This window comes from Anas platyrhynchos, chromosome 2, assembly GCF_047663525.1.
Source record: "Anas platyrhynchos isolate ZD024472 breed Pekin duck chromosome 2, IASCAAS_PekinDuck_T2T, whole genome shotgun sequence".
NCBI classification, from domain to species: Eukaryota; Metazoa; Chordata; class Aves; order Anseriformes; family Anatidae; genus Anas; species Anas platyrhynchos.
The window spans coordinates 96,797,262-96,818,613 of NC_092588.1; the positions used below are offsets into that span (position 1 = coordinate 96,797,262).

At 40.3% G+C, this 21,352-nt stretch overlaps 1 protein-coding gene across 16 annotated transcripts in view; it reads left to right on the forward strand.

The window, feature by feature from the left end:
- Positions 1–21,352, forward strand: part of ELMO1 (engulfment and cell motility 1) — a 310,601-nt gene that overhangs the window by 269,170 nt on the left and 20,079 nt on the right. For 15 of the 16 annotated variants that reach the window (XM_027451441.3, XM_027451440.3, XM_027451439.3 and 12 more), the window contains 2 exons: positions 13,674–13,837; positions 18,734–18,846. In XM_027451441.3, the coding sequence (XP_027307242.1) occupies positions 13,674–13,837; positions 18,734–18,846 (277 nt within the window). Of the gene's footprint in view, positions 1–13,151; positions 13,297–13,673; positions 13,838–18,733; positions 18,847–21,352 lie in introns of those variants that run through there. The other variant, XM_072033260.1, reaches the window with a different exon arrangement.

Sequence of the window (21,352 nt, forward strand, 5' to 3'; positions counted from 1 at the left end):
GGTCCTCCCCCAACAGAGATGAGACTGAGGAAGCTGATGCAGAAGGCGAATTTGAAGACGTGGGTGCTGGTGGCAGGTGAGGTGGCAGGAGGTAAATCTCCTCCCCATGCCGGTGCCCCCCATCTCTTCTGCCTCCCTGGCTTGCTCCTGTCTGGGAACCAGCAGCCTGGCTCCCACTCCCTGTCACCGCTGGGCCCCTGGGCATTTCGCCCAGTTCACAGCTGCTGTGGGGAGCTGCTGTTTTTCTCTCTCCTACTATAATAGCACCGTTATAAGGCTCTCCCCGGCCTGTCTCTCCTCTGCAACAGAATGTCGTGTGCTTCCGCGTGTGGCTTCTGCTGGGATATTTGGGTTCATTGAGTGTGATCCTGGGAGCTGCTTGTAACTCTAGAAAGAGGCGGGGGGGGGGAGAGAAAATGAAAGGCAGGCCAGAGAAAACCCAGTCTGCCGCAGGAATTAAACAGAAAATACTAAAAACGCAGGAATTAAACAGAAAATACTAAAAACAAGAAGTGGGTTTGCAAGGGAAAACAGCTCTCACTGAACTGGCTGTGTGGAGGTGTGGGGCAGTGACACTGCAGACATCTGCATTTTGCGTTCTTCTGGGCACTTGGAGGTGCCCAGAAAACACTCTGAAATCTCATTTTCTCAGTGAAAACCCGGTAATACCTGGTAATAAAAGAGGAGTCTATTTAAAGAAAATGCCAGAGATGCTTGTCTGCTCTTAACAGTCTCTGGATTTGACTGTGTTTCACATAGTCATTTCCAAGTTCCACCGTCACCACCTTTCCCTGGCTTTACAAGCTCCATACCTCCAGCCTGTTCCCACCCGCTGCACGTTGTGACTATGCAGTGGTTTCCCCTTGACTCTATCCTACTGTCTCTATGAGCACTTCATACAGAGAAACACAGGTTGCATCAATTCTACTAATTTCCCTTACAGGAATTTTCTCTCCCTTTCTGTCTGCCTTCCAGTAGGATAAAATAGCATAAGATTTTGAGAGAACTTTCTGCATTCATTGCCTCACATGCTGCACTCTTATTCACACAGTACAGCAGAGGATTCAAAAGAGGAATAGCATCCTCGTATCCTTCACCTCAGTCCCAGACTTCTCATTACCAAAATATGATTCAGGTGTCTGGACACACTATGCCTGTGCCCATGGACTATGTACTATCATGATGTCGATGTTTGCCATTTGGCTTCTTTCTCAACTCAGGCAAATTTACTGAAGCAAATCCTTTGTGTAATCGTGCATGAGGCAGTGGGGGAATTTCAGAATGAGGCTTTTTTTGTTGGTGTTGTTGACTTCTGCAATCTGGAGTGCACAGAATTTGACTCTAGCCTTTCAAAGGAAAACAAATATCTTGCATTTAATTCTAAAAACAGCTCCTGCCCCAAAAAACAGAGTAAATAGACATTTACTTTAGAGTTGTGGGAAAGGAGGAGTGTGCTGGCTTGTTAGAATTGTAGATTACTGACAGTGTGGAAAGAAGTGCAGTGATTTATGATCATATGGAAGGGAGTGCAGTGATAACATTCAAGTTACAAGAGAAAGGGTCTTTTATCACTGAGATTGTAAGTTTTCCTCCATCCATAACTCACTAGTTAGCTACAGATTAACACTATTTTAAGACACTGTTTACCATCCTAGACAGGATTGATGCGTTTCCGGAGATACGTGTTTCTGTGCATGTTGTTGGTAGTTTCCAGTCAATAGTTGGAAGTAGGCATGAAGCCAAATACTGCAGTCTTGTCTTAATCTTTCTGTGAGAAAATTTTCCTTGTTCCTTATTTAACACCAGTAAAGAGAACAGGAGGAAAAAAAAATAGGAATGTAGTATTGATGTTGTATTCACTGGAAGAAAAAAGTGTGACTTTCAGGTGCTTCCGATACACATACTGAAAAGGGTTGGGGCAGAGAAAGCAGTCCACACAGGTCTGATGGTTATTGGTATCTCTTAGTTAAGATTACATATAGCTGTAGAGGGCTTGCCCTGTGCTCATGGAAGCATATCTCATTCCTGAAGAAAAGGATTGGGTAACCTCAGAGGTTTGTTCCATTCCTAATTTCCCTAACTAGTGGATTGGTTTTGTAATCAAGGTGAGGTGATTGAATGCTTTGAAACAGTTGATGTTAGTATTACGTGTGAGATAAATCACTGTTATCTATCCCGGGGAGTAGTTTATTTTCCTGTGCTGCATATAGATCTCAAAAGCTTTCCTTTGATCTGAGGGAGAAAAGATTGCTCCTTTGCAGCAATCAAAAATCAGGTCTCTGAAGCTATAAACGATTCCAGTGCATTTTTTAGAATGAGGTATGGCAAAACATGTCATCCGTGCTTTTTCTTCTTCTAAGAATAGTCTAGTTGAATTCTTTATATGCTTGGTTACATGCCATAACTCAAGGAGGAAAAAAATATGCATTGTTCTTGTTATTCATGTGAGCAGTACAGTAATGATATAACTACACAAGGCAAAGATCACATTGAACTAGACTGCACAAATTCAGAATTTAAAATATATATATATAATAATTTCAGAACATTTTTAAATGGCAATGAAAACATTTTTTCCCTTTTTTATCGCAGCATATAGACAAAACGTGTTTGTCAGATCCAAGCAGACCTCTTGGTTTGTAATAGTCCTGACAGCACTTACTACAATCTGTCAAGTCAGTAATTTGTGAGCTCAGAATTTACAGAATAATTTTTAGAGCTAACATCTAACAAGTCATGGTGCATTTAATCTTTTAATTGTTTCATGTATTTTTGTGAATCATTCAGTTAATTCATGTAACTATTTTTATTCTTGTGGCACTGACTGGACTTACTGATACCAATACAGCTATCACTTGAAATGGTTCTGTAGACATGTTTTACAGCTCACTGCTTTCTTCAGTGACATGAATGTGAAAACAAGGGTTTACCTAAAAATTATTACAGTCTATTTGTTGTAAATTATGGTGCATATTGAGATGTAAGTTCATTCAGAGGAAAAGTAAATCTGCACAACTGCCTTTTTGTATGGTTACTAGGTGTTTAGCCCAGTCAGTTACCATAACTGGGAGGACAAGCACGTGAGTGGGTTGAATTAAATGGTCCTACATGGTTTTATTGAACAATTGGCTGCCACATTCATCAGGAAAACCTACGCGAATAACGTAGTTCTCTAATTTAAGCCCAAAACACATTTTCAGTCCTTCTAATAGGTTTTATTCAGCAGAAACTTTTAAAGTGTTGCCCTTAAAAAAAGAAAAGTCAAAAAAAGTATCATTGAAGTGGTGAATGCCATTTAACTAAAGCCTAGAACAACAAAAGCTGAAGCTTCTGACTTCTACCTATCAATTTCTTTTCCTTTGTTCATGTGAATAACAGATAAAATCGAGATAGTACTTTGAAATTCCTTACTTTGGTGCTTATAGTTTGAGTGGTGGGCCAACTTTTAGACTTGCTGAAGAACCACAGAAGTATTTGCAAAGCTGGTCAAAACTACAGTGCTTTTGCATAACGAGTTTAGTCAAGATTAACATTTTTCATAGGAAAATTTCCTTTTCTGTGAAAAGGATATATGGGAATATACTATATTGCCTGGTGCTTTGTGCTAGCTGGTGCGTCTCCGATTCGCCCAGACGATTAGAGACAATCCAGCTCACCAACAGTCTAATATTGGAGTCAATATTCCACCTGAGCTATTGCACCCATGTTGTTCTGAATTTTTCATGTTTATCAGATGTACTGAGCAATGTTTCTAGCTTCTTCTGATCCCTTTTTAAAAAATTCTCTCCCCAGCTTTTCCTGTGTTTCAGTCCACTTGGTCTTTTTTTCATTCATCATCAATACCCAAAACTTCAGGTTGTTTTTTTGTTGTTGGTGGTGGTTCTTTTGGTGTATGTTGTTGGTATTTGTTTTTAAACACTTTCCTATGGGGAAAAACTACCTATTTGAATTTTATCCTTGCTTTCCTTCTGTAGAATGAGCTGTTTGCAAGTATATTAATTTTCAATTAGTGTAAGTCCTTTAATTTAATCATGTATTGTAAGGGAAAAAATATTCATGTGTATGTTCCCAATCATGGGTAATTCATATTACTTGCCTTTAGAATTCACAAGCATGTTATTTGACATGTTAATTGTTACATTGATATCTGACTAAGAATACAAATATCTCCTAATTTTCCCCCCTCCCCTTGCTTAACATTTTGTTTGAGGAGATCAATGCATTTTGTCTGTGAAAAGCCCTGGATTAAATGCCAACCACCAATGATTTTGTGCATGTTTCATTTTGCCAAAGGAGGTTGTCAGACATTGGGGGAAATAATGTAACATTAGGTGACCTAAGACTTTAATTAACTGACAAGTAAGTTTACAAAAACTGTCATATTAACTTTGCACATCATTTTACTGGGGCAGAAAAGCTTTGTCACACAGCACTCATTCATTTCTTCCTTTGCTTACTTTAGGGTGTGAAGCACAAAAAGGAAATAAACATGTTCCTTATTTCTGATGCAAACAGTATTCTGCAAATATTAAGTGTAGGGAGGATATCTCCTATCTATCAGTCAATCCTGTTTCAGCCTAATAGAACCCAAATATTTAGTATTTGACTTGCATGTTTAGGTAAGCATCGTTGGGTCTGTTTTGAACTGAACCCTCAGCCGTGAGGTTAGGATATGGTTTCTACCCTGCAAGAAGCCAGTGGACAGCTTCGACATTGTCGTTTACCAAAAGGTTTGAATACTTTATGGACTGTGTTTATGTGCTCTTTGGTGACGATTCTAAATCCACTTGCATTTCAACTATGTAAAGGACCACTGTTGCCTTCCCTTTCTATTACTATCAGTTTTGCCCACAGCTTCCTCAGGCCAGTCCTTAAGGAAGGTTTTCCTTCAGAGAACTGCTTTCTGAACCATGACATTATAATAAGTGTATCATTTCCTTCATCTTTTGCTCTTCTCCCATTTCCTTTTAACTCATCTTTTACCTTCAGTCTTCATTTTCTACTGAAATGCAACATCTATCAGAGCCACAGTCTCTCCCTCTCATTTTTCTTCTTCAAACTTTTCCATCCTTTCATTTATTTTGTTGCAAATCATCACCCAAATGCTTTTCTCCACATGCTAATACTCCCTGCTAGAACCCCTGTTTCTGGTCTGGTCACTTTTCCTTGTTTATAGCATCTTTCTTACTAGCTGCCTTTCTGTTTCCTTTGTCTACTTCTGTCTGTTAACAGTGATTGTTAAAAGTATTTTCTTGTTCATTCCTCTAGCCTTATATTACCCTTCAGTGGAATTTCTTTGGTAGGCTTTTGTCTTTTTCCCCAATCAAATTCAAGCTGTTTTTTGCTCCCAGCCAAAGCCTCTTCCTTTGTTCTTGTCTTTAATTGAGCAAATCAATTTTAATATTGAAAAATAACTGGAGGCCTCCCAGATACCTAGTGCTTCCCTATCAGGATGTAGATACCCAAGGGAAAAATGATCGGTGCAACTAACAGAATTCTGGGAGCTACTTCGGAAAGTGGCAAGTGAAGCTGTGACCACAGGCTCTTCTTGTAGAGGAGGGGTATCCTGGGGATGCAGCAATTAGTGGTCCATTGTCACTGAAGCTGTGCAACTTTACAAAATGCTCACATCCAATAGCAGAATTAGCCTTTTTTTTTTTTTTTTTCTCCAAGGGAATGAACATGTTTACATCAGCTCCTTCATATTCAATCTCCTCTGCCCTCTTCCTTGCCTTGTTCTCAGCCCCCATTTCTCACCATGTTTCAGAGTGCTCACCAGTCTTGTTCTTGTGACCCTGAGGCTGTTGTTCTTCCCTTCTTACAAGCCTGGAGCCCCTGGAGGAATGTAATGAATCCCCTATCCCCTCTTGTGTAGTCTTTGATTAATGACAGTCTCAGCCTATCAGTTCCCAGAAACGGTGTGGTATCAGCCTGGTCTCCCTCATCTCTGATTAATTAGTCAAGGGAATAGAAAAAGCTGGAAAAATCAAAACCACTCTGAAATGTGTTGGCTTTGCTTCAGCCTTTCTTCCTTCATCACTGAGGAAGGAAGATCTGGGTTGGACCTCAGGATCCAGGTCAGGCTCCTCCACATTCTTTTTACTCTTCCTCATCAGAAGAGAGGTATTTTTTGGTTTCTGAGGCAATGAACAAGGTTTCACATTGAAGAAATCTATTACTACAGCACTGAGCTTCCAAGCACCTGCTATAAGCCTTTTAAACAAATTGTGTAGAATAGCTATCACATCTCCTACCTCTCAGCTCCATTATCACATCTGCTGGGTATGCTCATTTTATCATACTAGGTTTTCCTGTAAAATGATGGTCATTGCTGAACTTAATAATGATAGTGATACCACATGGAAACAGGCTTCTCAGCTTGATCAAAACCATTGCATTGTTTCAAGTTTCTTTCCTGTAGACAGAAAAATGTTTTGGTTCATACTAGAAAAGTGTACTCACAAATGAAAGGAAAGAAAGGAAAGCCAAAACCCCAACAATTTGGTTTTTTGCACAATGGATTTTAAATTCTGCAGAAAATGAAGAGATAAAAATGTATCAGAGCTTATACCTGCTAAATCTTCTGACAGCCGCTTCCTCATCCCACTGCCTGAAAATGAATCAACTTAATTATTCCTGTCATTGTATGCATGTAGCTGGCTTAGAGTTGCCTCTTTATCATTTGCTCCAGCTACTGTCCTTGTATGCTGCAATAGTTAAGAAGATTGAAAACTATTTTTTGTTACTGTTGTTGCTTTAGGTTCAGGATTGTTTGTTTGTTTGTTTTGTTAGTTTTTTATAATTCCAAAGCATGCAGACTGTAATAGAACAAATGATCTGTGATTTTGGTGTCTCTTATCAATGTTTAGATTGTACCAACACTGAGCTTAAATTTACTTGTGTAGGATGGCATGTTTGGATTAATATACTAAAATAATGCGGAGTGAAAGCTTGCTGCAGGCTGTGACCAATGTACTAGTGTAGTGAAGTCACAGATTGCAATATGTGGAGACAGGAAAACAAAGAATAGCATTACATTTTCTTACAAGGACCTTGAAGTCTCTCAGGATTACTCTTCTGAGTAGTCTGGAAATATAACCATTGATCTAGTTAAGACAATTCTTCTGTTGGAATAGCCTAAAAAATTGTCTTGAATTACATGGAGCACACTTTAAATATGTAAAGTTTTCATTAAAGTGGTTGACAGGTTGCTTGTAAACTGAAGTCATTTCCTTTCCCTTCAGAATTAGATTTTCTTTATGGCCTCCTTTGTCAGTAAGCACTGTTCATTAAGAATGATTTGGCCATTTCATTCTACAACCTTATTTTTTGCCTGCACTGTTGATTTAACTGAAGGAAATCCCTTTGTGACTAAAATGATCGAGCTGGATCTCAATAACCGTATCATATTTTCTTCTTCCTTTTTTTACATTGTACAAATGGAGCTGTTTCTTTTCAGGAACATTTAGATAGGAAGGAAGCAAGGTATGAATTGCAAAGACAGGTCGTCCCACTAGTTTTCTGGCTGTTGTCTTGTTGATTTTTTTTTAAGTGGTCACATGTAAAAGCCAATGAATGCAGCCTTAAAATGTCTCACATCTCAGATTCTTCCAGTCTGGTTGCAGAAGGGGGGTGTCTCTGGATATAGCACTGTCCAGTGAGTTGTCTTTTATCATACGCTGCAAAGAGACAGGAATCACACTTTGCAGAACTTGCTAATTCTGAGCCAAATTACGAAAGCACCAAACCCAGTACATCATTGTTGGACTTGTGACTTAAATCTGAGTCTTGACCATGCAAAAGGAAGGTAGATTGTCAGATTAATGGCAGTAATTTAGCAGAACATACCAACAGACGCACATACCTGACTGAGTACACTACCAAGCAGCAATCAGTGTAACACATGCCCCAAGGCAGTAAAAGTGCAACACAGTGCTTCTGTGACAGTCTTTGCATCTTTCTTGAGTGGCCTGTGAGAGGGGCATAACATGTGAAAAGGCATGCTAATTCAAAAGAAGCAGTGATGTTGTGGGGAAGTAATAAGAAGCGTTCATCTTCTACCTCTTGTTCTGCAGGTGGATTGTTGTGAATCTGCAGCTTTCTGGGATGTTCTGGGGGTGATTTCTGAGAAGATTGGTGCTGCAAGTTTGTAGAAAGAGGATTTCTTCTGAGTGGAAAGCTCAGGCTTAAATTTCCAGAAGCTTTGCAGGTAGTGGTAGGATGTCTTAGATGGCAGCCAGTCTTCTTAGGTCATGCTAAGGACAAGCTTTTGCACTGGTATGGTATGTCATGGTATAGCAGAATAGAGAGGTGGCATTTTGTGCTGCTTATAGTTGCAGACAAGTTGCTGAAATGTAGTCAGTGAAAAGGTTGCAGTATAGTTGGGTGTCAGGCTCTGACAACTTCCTCTTCTTGACATTGATGCCTTCTCACTTTTTATTTTGTTTCCTCATTGTACAGCCTATGTGTTCAGACTTCTCCACAATCCTTAAAGGCATGAGCTTTATTTGCATAGATAAAAGTCCTTGTGGCAAGAGACAGAGTGAGAAGAAAGAACAAAAGAGGAGGAAGTGCTGGAGAGGCAAAATAATCAGAATGTGATATGACAGATTAGGTCAAATAAGCAAAATACAAAGCTAGACAAAAACAGTTTAACAAAAAAGATGCATAGTTCAATGTTATGGTGATGTCAGCCAGAGAAATGAAAGGCAGATTAGATGGACACAAAAGGCTGACAATGTTCAAAGGTTTTTTTTTTTTGTTTTTTTTTTTTTGTTTTTCCCTCTACTGTCTTTCTCTTACTGTCTTCAGTGAATTTACCTGTCTTAGTCATAATGCAGAGCTTGGGATTCTCATACCACACAAAAGGTCATCAGATCTCTCAGTAAGAGAAGCAAAGTGTAATGTAATTAAATGAACTGTCTACAGTGTTTATGTGTAATTACACTGAGTAGAGCACACCTTTAATTTCATTGTAAGGTCAGATACACACGGAGGAAGGGTTGATGCTGTCTTTCATACAGCAGTAATCAAGGGCTGGCAACTCAGCTTTAGAAATTATTCATACAGATTAGAGGATCTTGGCAGTGGTTCCCAAATACTCAGGAGACTCACTGCAACCAACAGCTTTGCCATTTTGGCCAGCTAGTTAAATATTGTTGGCTATAAACATTACAAGGCAATTGATCACCCCGTTATGCGCTGGGCCTGGGGTATACACTTCCTTCCTTCTGTCTGGGGAGAAGGGGAGCCAATAAACAAAGTAGCTCTTTGATGATACCCTGAGAATAACTTTCCAGATCATAGTGAAGAAGAGGAATTTGCATGGTTTGCATGTTAACCACAACACAGAGTACCAGAGAAAGGAGACAAGGGTCTGTACAAGATTTTGCAGCTAAGCATAACTGAGAGCATCCGTAGCCCTGATTACAGGACTATGTTTGCTCGCAGCTCTGGTTTAGTGCTAAAAAACCAGGGCAGTATGGTGGTAGTAGTTAGCACAGCAGTGTAGTATGCTTAGTTTAGCAGTTATACTCTGCCTATTTGTTTGAAATGGCAATAATTTGTTGCTTTCTAGCAGTCAGAGAGTTTGATTCCATGAGCAGTGGGATGTAAGTGTCTGAATTAAATGTCTGAATTTCTGCACTTTTTTTTTTTTTTTTTTTTTTGCATGATAGTACAGAATTGATGACTGCAGCCTGAGTATAAAACCACATGTAGTAAACTTGTCTGGTGCAACTTCTCAGCAGGCCTGAGAAAGTGGAAGTGAAGCCAGCAGTTGAATGTTATACTCTCTGTGACAGTGAAAAGTTAAGCACAGTTCGCTGGAAGCTTGGACATTAGTATTAGGAGGTACTGTGTTCTCAATAGGAAAGCTTGGTTTCCAGTCTCTCCCCTCTTTTCCCTTCATAGTACCAGTATGGTTGCTAATAATTGTAATTAATTGCAATTAATAATGTATAACTATATAAAATATAAATTAAAATTAATTAGCAGCAATTAGTAGTCATTGCCAAGAAGGCAGAAAGAGCAGGAGAGAAGATAATTTTAAACATCCAGCTTATTGCTAAGGTTGTCTGCTTAAGTTTTCTCCACTATTCCTTTAAGGTTGTTTCTTTCGTTGTGTTTCCTAAGCCCTTTGGGTATTAAAACAAGACCCAGTGATACCACTAGGAGAATGTCACCAATCTCATTGGATGGGGTAGCAATTCATCAACATTCAGGTGTTATGTTTGCTTGGCCTTGCTGTTTGTAGTTTCTGAGGTGTGACAGCATGTTTATTACTTAGATTGCTATGATCTGGTGAGCACTGTAATGTAGTCAAGGAGGCATTACTACCTCTAAGCAATCAGGTGGCAGTCAAGAGGAGTTTATATTTCAGATGGGGAAGTAGCAGGTTCTCACAGGCTAAGGAGCTATTCAGAAGCGTTTGGCTGTGCGTGGCCACCATCTGAAAACAGATATTTCTCTATTATAAAAGGCACAGTGCATAGCTGAAGAGTATAGAACTCAAAGTTGTTTTTTTACCATCAAACCAAGTTTTAAACTTGCTCAAACACACAGCAATGTACCTACTAGATTTGTAAGAGTGGACTGAGAGGATCTCTGCTTTGTCTGGGCCCGATTTCCAAGATTTACTGTAGTAGCATCTTAATTGCAAGGATGCATGGAAATGTGGTGAAGGCATTTGCTTTCCAGTTGGGCCAACAGCTTTCTGAGAAATATCTTTCTCTTCTTGAAGTAGATCTCTGGAATGGATGTTGCCCCTGTAGTAAGGAAGGAGACTGTCTTCCATTTTTTAATTGCTTGCTTTCAGTTGGTGGCCACAGCTAAAAAGAGTGTTTAGATCACATCTAGGACATAATTTACTTCTCAGGAAGCAAAAAATAAAAAACATAGCAAAGGCAATGACAGTTACAAGACTAAGACTGCGTGTGAACCAATGGAATATTCATATGTTAAGTTTCCAGAATGATTAGGGAACCTCTAAGGGCCTAAGCTTCTGTTTTAAGATACACGATGAAGGTGGAAGAACAAAGGAAAATGAATGGAGAAGAAAAAGATCTTGGCCTCTGTGTAGCTGTTAATTTCTGTCACGTCTGCTTTCATACCATGGCAGTGGTTGCCATTTTGTACTGCTTTCTAGATGTTGGATTTGGGTGGAATAGGCCTTTCTGAAACTGACACCGTGTTTTCAGCAAACTTTAGCACAGCGTCGGATAAGTGTTTCAAGGTGTGTGATTTGCACCAGCACCAAAGAAATGAATCTGGAATTTGGAGAGAGAGACGGTAATCTCTGATATGTAATTATTTGAACTAAAGCCAAGTAATTCCTCTTAGTTAACTGTGTCTCAGCAGTTTTCTCTGATAAAATAATTATTATGCAGATTGATGGCTGTTGCCCAGACATCCTTCATTCTCATTTTTGGTTTGCATTGTTTATGGCATTACTTCAAAAACAATCCTGTAATATCCCTGGCAAATTTCTCTCTCTCTCCTGACTAATCAACTTCTCTTTCCTTCACTGTATATGATAGTAATGTGCCTGCAGTGTAGAGCTCTCACAGGATTACCAAAAGGTTGAGGTTGGAAGGGACCTCTGGAGGTCAGCTGGTCCAACCCCCCCGCTGAAGCAGGGCCACCTAGAGCTGCATGCCCAGGACCATGTGGCTTTGGGGTAGTTTCAAGGAGGGAGACTCTACAACCTCTCTGGGCAGCCTGTGAAAAAGTGTTTCCTGATGTTCAGAAGGAGCCTCCTGTGTTTCAGTTTGTGCTCCCTTCTTGTCCTTTCACTGGACACTACTGAAAAGAGCCTGTCTCCCTCCTCTTTGCACCCTCCCATCAGATATTTATATACTCTGAGATCTTCCTGAATTTTCTCTTCTCTGAGCTGAACAGTCCTAACTCTCACAGCCTTTCCACATTGGAGAGATGCTCCAGTTCGTTCATCATCTTGGTGGCCCTTTGCTGGACTCTCCCCAATATGTCCGTCTTTCTCTTGTGCTGGGGAGCCTAGAACTGGACACACCGATCTCTCTCCATCTGAGAGACCATGGAGATTCATGATAAACTTGCTGAGGACTGAAGCAACTTAGCCACAAGGCAGAACAGGGAGAGAGAACTGGAAGTGCTTGGATAGCAAGTAATAATGATCACAAGGACAGTCACATGGCCAGACCCTCCCTCCTTTCACCATGACAGTAATGAGGGAAACAACAGATCACAGTTTGTGGCTTATCATTACTGCCCTTTAGTCAGGAGAACACCTGTAAGGCCTAGTAGGAGAGTTGTAAGACCTGAAAAAACTCTCTGCAGTATCTACTGGCTGGTACACATCACCTGGGTTAAGCTGGCAGAAATCAGGATGTTCATCTGCGCTCTCAGCAACTTAGGACTTCACAGCTTTTTTATGCTGTTACAAGTACATTGTTGTATGCGTGCCTGTCTCCAACATGACAGGGCTATCATCTCAGCTCAGAATCCAAGAGAGCCACGCTACTGCTGCCATGAGCACACGAGCCACAGACCGAGTGGGATTTACAGTCCTGTAACTGGCGATCAGAGTTCAGCTGTGGGGAGACTGTGAAGTGATAAATAATAGTTTTCTTGTTACAGAGCAGATGGGCTTTTGCTGTAAGCTGTGTTGCCCTGCCAGAAGTTGGCTAATTTTCTGGTTATGCTACTGAGAAATTGACTTGAGACCAGATAATACTAATCTTCTGTACCTAGGTGGTGGGCTGGACTCAGCTGGCCGCCAGGTGCCAACCAAGCTGCTCTCTCACTCCCCCTCCTCAGCAAGACAAGGAGGAGAAAAAACAATGAAGCAGCTCATGGGCTAAGATAAGGACACGGAGATCGCTCACCCATTGCAGTCACAGTCAGAACAAACTCAACTTGGGGAAGATTAATTTAATTTACGGCAATTAGAGTAGGGCAGTGAGAACCAAAATAAAAACAACCAACTAACCAAACAAAAAACTAAAACCACCTTCCTTCCACCCCTCCTTCTTCCAAGGCTCAACTTCAATCTCAATTCTTCCACCTCCTCCCCCCGAACAGCACAAGAAATGGGATCTGCAGACAGTCCCTGATGCTTCCTCTCTGCCTCTCCCTCACGGTCCCTCTCTGCCCCTGCTCCCCGTGGGGTCCCTCCCACAGGATGCCGTCCTTCCCCAGCTGAACTTGCGGGGGCTGCCCACAGGCAGCAGCTCTTCAAGCACTGCTCCCACATGGCTCCATCCCACGGGGTCCATCCATCCCCCAGGAGCAAACTGCTCCAGCACGGGTCCCCCACGGGTGGGCAGCTCCTCCCAGCCCCCCTGCTCCTGCGTGGGCTCCTCTCCACGGGCTGCAGCTCCAGCCTGGGGCGTGCTCCTGCGGGGGCTCTCCATGGGCTGCAGCCTCTTCCAGGCCACATCCACCTGCTCCACCAGGGGCTCCTCCACCCATGGGGGGGCTGCAGCATGGAGATCTGCTCCATGTGGGACCCATGGGCTGCAGGGGGACAGCCTGCTCCACCAGGGGCCTCTCCACAGGCCACAGGGGAACTTCTCTACAGATGCCCATAAACCCAATACAACCTGGAAACCTTAGTCTGACACACAATAATATTTGAGACAAAAACACAGAAGGTGTTAACACAGGTTTTCTTTTCTCTTCTTTGTCATCCACAGGTAATGCAGGTAGTAAAAGAACAGATAATGAGAGCACTCACTACCAAGCCTAGCTCACTGGATCAGTTCAAGAGCAAGCTTCAGAATCTCAGTTACACAGAAATACTGAAAATACGTCAGTCTGAAAGAATGAACCAGGAAGATTTCCAGTCTCGTCCAATTCTGTAAGTACTGTCTTCTCTCCTAACCTATTTTTGCATGGAAATATTAACACATGTGAATGATGTTTGTCAGCTCTTCAGGGGAAACTGAAGTGAGAAAGCTGTCCAGGGAGCTGTGCTCAAAAGCAGTAGTGCAGCATCTATCTGCACAATGTGTGTGTGTTTTCTTCTGCTGGGACTCCCAACTTTTTCTTTGAGTTCAGTTAAACCAGATTTATCAAATCCCTATAGGGTCTCACCTGTCTTACTTGTAAAAAACAATGCTCTGACATTTCCTGGCTTTGTATGATTGTGTTTATGAGCCTTTTTATGATATTGTTGTCAGGAATGACTTTTTTCATTTGTATTTTTTAAAACTTTGTCTTCTCTCCAAAGGCCTTTAAAAATTGTAGATGCCATTTCTCTGAGCCAGACAAGATGTTAAGAACAAGAGGACTGACTCTAGAAGAGTGGGGTTACGTATTACTGTCTTTATTGATAGCATTATCTTTGGTGTTAATGAAAAGCTGTTATTTATTTGTAAATGATAACATCAATTCTGGCTGAAAGACAATGGGATTCTCATTTCTCTGTTGTTTACTGCGAAGAATCAAATGCTAATATCACCACCACAGCTCCTGCCTGCTGCTCAGAATATCCTTTGTTCTGTTATATCAAAAATGGAGGCTGTACTTGGCTCTGGACCAAGGCTCATGGCTGAACAAATGGCACAGGACAGGTTCAGACTCCGCAGTGCACAAAGGATGTGCTGAGAATAGCAGGAACCTTTTGAGATCAGCAGAGAAATAGTGAGGATTCCAGAAGCATCAGTTGAAATGTCATGAAATCTTGACTGTGTTTGAAGTATAATGGCTCATGATTTTCCAAATCTCCTTTACAAGGCAAAGCAGTACAGAAGGATTTGGACTAGGGAATTTGAGAATTCAGATGCAAGATGCTCATTTTGATTTGTTTCTAAAGGATATAGATATATCTAAGTATGAGCTCCAGGGACACATTCATCCAAGGGCAGTCGGGCAACAGCGGAAGCATAAACTAAGTGGAATTACACACTTAAATTTTAATCATACCAATGTGGATCAAAGGGAGAATGCTTCTTTTATGTTTTCAATGTATTAGAAGATAGGACCTAATGCCCAATTAGAACTGATGTCACTCATAGTAATGCATCAATTAAACAGTTACAAATGGTTCCAGTCAGTTTTGCATCATTACACCACTCAGAAATCCCCTGCCATTCCCCTGCAATGTTTAGTGGTTCCAAGCTACTCAGTAGTGCTAAGCTTGTCACCAAAGCTTCTCGTTTTCCTTGCTTCCTCCCCTATGAGTCAACTGTTTAACTATGATACAGGTCAGCTATTTATATTCTTGTGCAGCATTGCCTAGCTGCTAAACTTGCTAGTGCCCTCTGCAAGCTCTTTATTTGCAGTATTGCTCTGGTTAGTTGCTGCCACAGTGCAGAATTTCCTTCCTTATCATGGAATGAATGAAACAGCTAACTCAAATAGTTAAAAGCAAATGAAATGTTACCAGAGGACTCATTTCAGATTCTGGACAAAGGCTAAGCCTAAAGGCTATAGAGGCTAACTAAATTGATAAGGTGTTTAAGCAATCACAACTGCATTTGCAGAGATTTGGCTGTATGCATTTGCATTTTGATTGCATCCATGATCACTTATTCTTGACAGTGAAAAGAAACGGTTCTTTCATTTTCCCATTTGATTTGATTCCGTGTACTGAACTCTCTCAAATTGCACAGATGACATGACTGATAGAAGTACAGAATCATGGTCCCATTCTAGGAAAAGAGACCGTGAGTGAAGAGAGCAATCGTGGCTGTGCTGTATATTTTAAAGCCTTACAGGTATGCTAAAAGAGATTGTGCACAGCTGAATGTAAAGTCAGTGGGCCTTGTTTAATTCTGCTTGAGTGTATGGCAGTCAGATGATGTTTTTTCCTGCCTTTAACATGATAAAAGTCTTTCTTTTGTTGTTCTTTGTATGAAGTACTGATGTTCTGAGTTTTCAAGCTGCTGGATGAGGGAAGTTTCAGTTAAGTTGGACTTGAATGTAAGTTGGAAAGTACTGCTCTAGATCCCTGTAAATGCAGCAACATTTTTTTTTTTCAACAAGTAATTGTTTCTTTTATATGATCATTGTTTCACATGGAGCTCATTTTTTCAGAGCGAAAGGAAGAAGTCCTACAGCACAGAAAGCATTCATGAGCTTGGGATCATTACTGATCATCCAAACCACCACTGCACAACAAAACTATAAAAAGTCACTGGTTTATATGCAATGGCTGTGGAAGAAGGTGCCTAGGAAGGAATCCTATTGGCCTGTAGAGAATCAGAGATCTCCTTGACACATTATGTGGAAATAGGGATGGTTTAATACTGGATAAAGTTCTGTTGTCCATATGGAAATTTGCTGGTTTGAACTAGTACCGAAGAAGAGCTAGTTTCATCTGAATAATTAAAAAAAATAATCCAATAGTTTTCAGATTTGAAGACAGGTCTGTTATTTTAAAAGCATGTAACTGATGGCAGGATTTTGCCTATAGTGCTGAGACCAGTGAGATCAGAAAATTACTGATCATATATTACTCTGTAGTTCCCTCAACCCTTCTGTCATATCAGCCCACTGACTTTTGTCATTCTTACATCACAGAACACAGGAGGAAGCTAACAGCAAATTTTTAAAGCCTTAGACTTTCCTCGTTTGTTCTCTCTGTCTTTTCACAAGGCACAAACTGTTCAGTTGATGTCATCTGAAGGAGAATAAATAAATTTTTCCAAAAATATATTTGCATTTATGATCTTCCTTTAGCTCTTTGTTCCTCTGTGTGCTCAAGCATGGGGACTGTAAAACTGAAGAAAGTACTACCTCTGAGCTTCTCTGTTGTGAAGACAAATACAATGCAGATCAGCAAAGAGGCAAAAGGAGCTCTGGCACATCAGCAAAGAGGCAAAAGGCTTCCCTTCTTTCCTACCTTCCTTTCTCCTGTGGAAAGTCTGTCTTAGACACTGAAGTACTTCGGAGGAGATTACCTGTTTATTTTTTTAGAAATCCTTCTCTTCTTCTGATTTGTAAAGGGCAGATGGGACTCTAGAGGACAGAAGAGGGAATACTCCGGGTTTTAATAACCAGATGTTAATGTGCTGGATGACCCATTCTTTCTTTTTTTCTTTTCAGTAGTGTCTTATAACTATAATCTTATGATATCTTTAACACCTCTTTAATGACAGTCATCTAATTTCTAAATTAAACTACCTAAACATCACACTGATGTTTTTATCAATTTTGAATGTTTGAATTCAATCCAGCTAGAGACAAAGCCTATAGCTTAGACCGTTCAGTAATCTGCACTGTGTTTTAACATGGTTTTCCTCTGCCCCTGCTCCCAGCTTTTACCTGAAGAACGGGGAAGCACAACAGCTCTGAAAGGCAAGACATTTATTCAAGCACAAAATTGTTCTGATCATAGTATTTAACTATTCAGTGTTTTCCTACCTTAGTTCTCAATAAGAAAACCATAGTGTTTGAAATTATCCTAAAGGAATTAGAGTACATTTCTGAAAGGTGGCCTGTTTCTATAGTTACAATGCTTGCTTGCTTTTTGACCAGCCATATTTTCCCAGCTTGTAAATACGCTGTGGGGTATGCATCAGGTACTCCAACCATTTTGTTAATACTTCGGAGAATGATGGCATTTCTGTTTAAAGCCCTGATGTCTCAACAGAGAACTTCCAGTGGTTTCAATGGGGTGTTGGCAGATCAAAAGTACAGGATCCACGTGAATGTGGAAATCAGCGGAGACCAAACTTCCTAAGTGACACATTTTTATTTTATCGATGGAATAGCACAGCTTTGCTTTCGTTTGATGATGACTGCTGGAACATACTGCCAGACAGAATGATTTTTGGTATTACCTAATGTGCACAGCAATGCAAAATTATGGTTCTGACACACTTCATATTTTATAAACCATCTACACATTCAGTTATTTTTTTAATCTTACCAGGCTTACTGTCAAGTTGATGTTTCAACTTGTCTTTTATGTATTCTTAATGAATCTAAGTGAGGATATAACTGATGAATTCAGACACCTCTGAATCCATGTGATGGTATATGAACTCAAGCTTTAAATATTACCCGCATATTTTTTCTACCTAGTTCTTGACACTTTTAACTCTTTTATCAAAGTAGGATGAAGAAAATAGATTTCCTAAAGGATATATAATAACATTTCTAAATGCACTGCAGGTTTCTGCACTCCCAGGCAAGGGTAAAACTTGATCTTTGAGCAGTCCCCATCATGGGTTACTCTTCCACCCAATTCTGCTAGAAATGAATTAATTGAACTGCATAGGATCAATAAGAATCATATAGACCTGGTAATGGTTTTGGCTCATTGGCATTGCTCATTGCTGTTTTTTCTTGCTATTTCAAAGTGTGTTTTAGCCTTCTTGTGTTGTCCTAAATGCTAGTAAAGTATACTAGCAGAAGATTGTGCAACAAAAGGTGACAGACCCTCAAATAAGCTTCACAATGTTCCTGCAATGAAAGAGCATTATTTGCTGCAGAGAAAGCTTGTTGATGCTTTATAGGAAGTGTTATTTTTAGATGCATAAACTGAGAAACAAGTAAGTTACTTGTCTGAGTCATACACTGATGCTGTAGTGGGGAGATGTCTAGAACAGAGATACCCTGATTCCCATGCCTTGCTATAAGATAACTTTTTTTTTTTTTTTTTTTTTTTTCTGGAGCAGGCTAGATTCTGACCTGGGCATGCCTCTCACTGTTGTCTCCTTTGGACAGAAACATCTTGTGAGACTCTCAATCTTAGAGGAAAGATTTTGATTCAATCTCAAAAGTGCCTATTTTCTTTCCTCCCAAGGGAACTAAAAGAGAAGATTCAGCCTGAGATCTTAGAACTGATCAAGCAACAACGTCTTAATCGACTTGTGGAGGGTACCTGCTTTAGGAAACTCAACAGTCGACGTCGACAAGGTACAGCTGAGACTTCCTGGTCTGACTTTTTATTATCACTTCTGTCTAAAAGTTGAGATGATGAGTACTGCTCTTACTAACAAGAAGCTTGGTTTTATTGCTGTCTTGACTGCTTTTACTAGGGAACATCTGAAAGAATCTCCTGGTTGCAATTGTAGAATTTTCTTTATTTCACTGGAACTAGTTTTGGTTTCATCTGGAATAACTTCAGCATTTGATGAAAATCTCAAGCAGCAGTCTGAACGTAGTATTTCCATTTTTGCCTCGGTGTCCAGTCTCCTTGATCTCTCAGAATAAAATTTCTACCTCTGCAGGAATAGCACATATAACTTTGTGTAGCCACAATTTGAGTGTCTTGGAGTAGGATCATTTATTTTCTTGTAGGTTTATTTAAATTATATTACTAAACAAATAACAGATGTTCGGTACTTTTATACATGTGATGAGCTCATTTTGTACCTTTCCCTCTGGTACTGCCTGTCCTTAGTTTTTGCCATGAATTACCATATACATTAAATATATTATGGAGTTCAAATGTACTTTTAAAAAGCACTTAGATCAGTAATTTGTTTACATTCAGATAAATAATGATTGACATGAGAAGATTATTTTCCCAATCCAAGGTGGTTTGGTTTGGTTTGGTTTGGTTTGGTTTGGTTTGGTTTGGTGGTTACTGGTTTGGATTTTTTTTCACTTTGTCAGATAAATGTTCATTTAGAAGGGCATGTTTCCACATGCCCTAGAGTTGTGTGTACCTTATGTCAGTCTTCCTCTATTCCCTGAAGTGAAAGTGTAAGGTATCCCCCTGGGAAAAAGGGAGGGAAAAGATAAAACAACCATTACTAAAGATGACAAAACTCACCAAGGTCTAACACTATGTAATCCAATGAACAAGAAAAGCATTGTAAACACAAACATGTTTGGTTTATAAACTGCTTAACTGGGAAGCGTCCCTTTTAAGGTATGTACAGTGCCTGGCATAGTCCAAATAGCAAATAGTTGCAGTTGACACAAAGTGGAAGAAGCTCTCTTGAAACTCGCCTCTTTCCTTCAGTGTTGCCTGTACCCCAACCAGAGCAAGCTCTAAACCAGGCCTGCCATGATATCAAGAACTAGAAGATGAGCTAAAGTGAAGGACAAGAGGCATAGCAAATGATGATAAACATCAAGGCAGACCAGCTTTCAGATAAGTCCCCTGTATGTCCTACTTGAAATGGTACAAGTCCCAAACTCCTGAATGTGCCTTCTCTTACCTTTACCGTACCTCCCCATCTCTTAACCCCTAACCCACCCCACACACAGTACATGTGCCCTGTGCTTACTGAGAGGATCTGCAGGAGCCCCATCACCTGCCCACTGCCCCAGCTCACTTGCTGTGGAGCATGGCCATGGTCCATCCAGGTTGACTTTGCGCCAAAACAGGAATGGGGAATGCTGTGAGGCATCACGGTTTGCCTGTTAGGTGGCAACCTCCCTTGTAAGAGTAGTGAGATCAGGTAGCTGTTCTACCTCTGTGTGTACTGCTCCGTTTACATTTCCTATAATTCTTTTTTCTCTTGAGACAATCTTGGGACAAATGTTGCAAATCTACAGATTACACAAGAGGAACCTGAACATTGCCTACAGAGGAGAAGCTGAAAGCGTTAAATTGCCTATTTAAAAAATAATTAACTGGCATTATTCCACAATAAATTCCATTTAGACTGTTGTTTGAACATGTGGTAGGACACACATGGTTAGTCACAGTAAGTCGAAACAATTGACTTACAAAAAAAAAACAAAAAACAAACAAAACAAAACAAACAAGGAGGGAGATTGCATCCTCTTACGACCTTCTGAGAGGAGGTGAAAAGCATTTCTTACATACAAGGCATTGGAACACATCCAGTCCAACAGGTGATTCTTTGCAGGGAGCGGGGCTGAAGGTTAAGTGGTGAAGTATCTGCAGTCAGATCTCTGCCTTTTGTATTCCAGCACGGGATTATTGTTCATCAGGGTCTCTCTGCAGCTGAAATCCAGAAATACTACATGTATTATCATCCCAGCAGGATCCTTGCCACTTGCAAAGAGTACATGGCTTTTGCCTTGCAACATTTCATGGTTGAACTGCAGTACTAACTCCTGTTTTTATTAGGCATTCTTAATCAATAGGAAATGAAACAGTAAAATCTGGTCTGCTGTTCTGGTCACTGTTCATTGACAGGTCTTGAAGTTCTGCAAGTCCCCACTTTGTTCTCTGATTGTGGACATCAGCTGACAGACAGCCCTTTTCATTGTTCTCCTTCCTTTGGTAATTCCTGAAAAAAAGGGGTGAAGACTAAGTCGAAAGCCTACAAAGCTATTTATAGCCCTAAATGTTATTTTTTCCAGTAAAGCTAAGTAGCAGATCAAGACATTTTATTGGAAATAATAGATACTTCTGTAGCTGTCATCCAGTATATTTGTAGTTTGTTGCTGAGTGTACTCTTGGAAATAAATTCCCCTTTTAGCTGTATAAAAGATTATA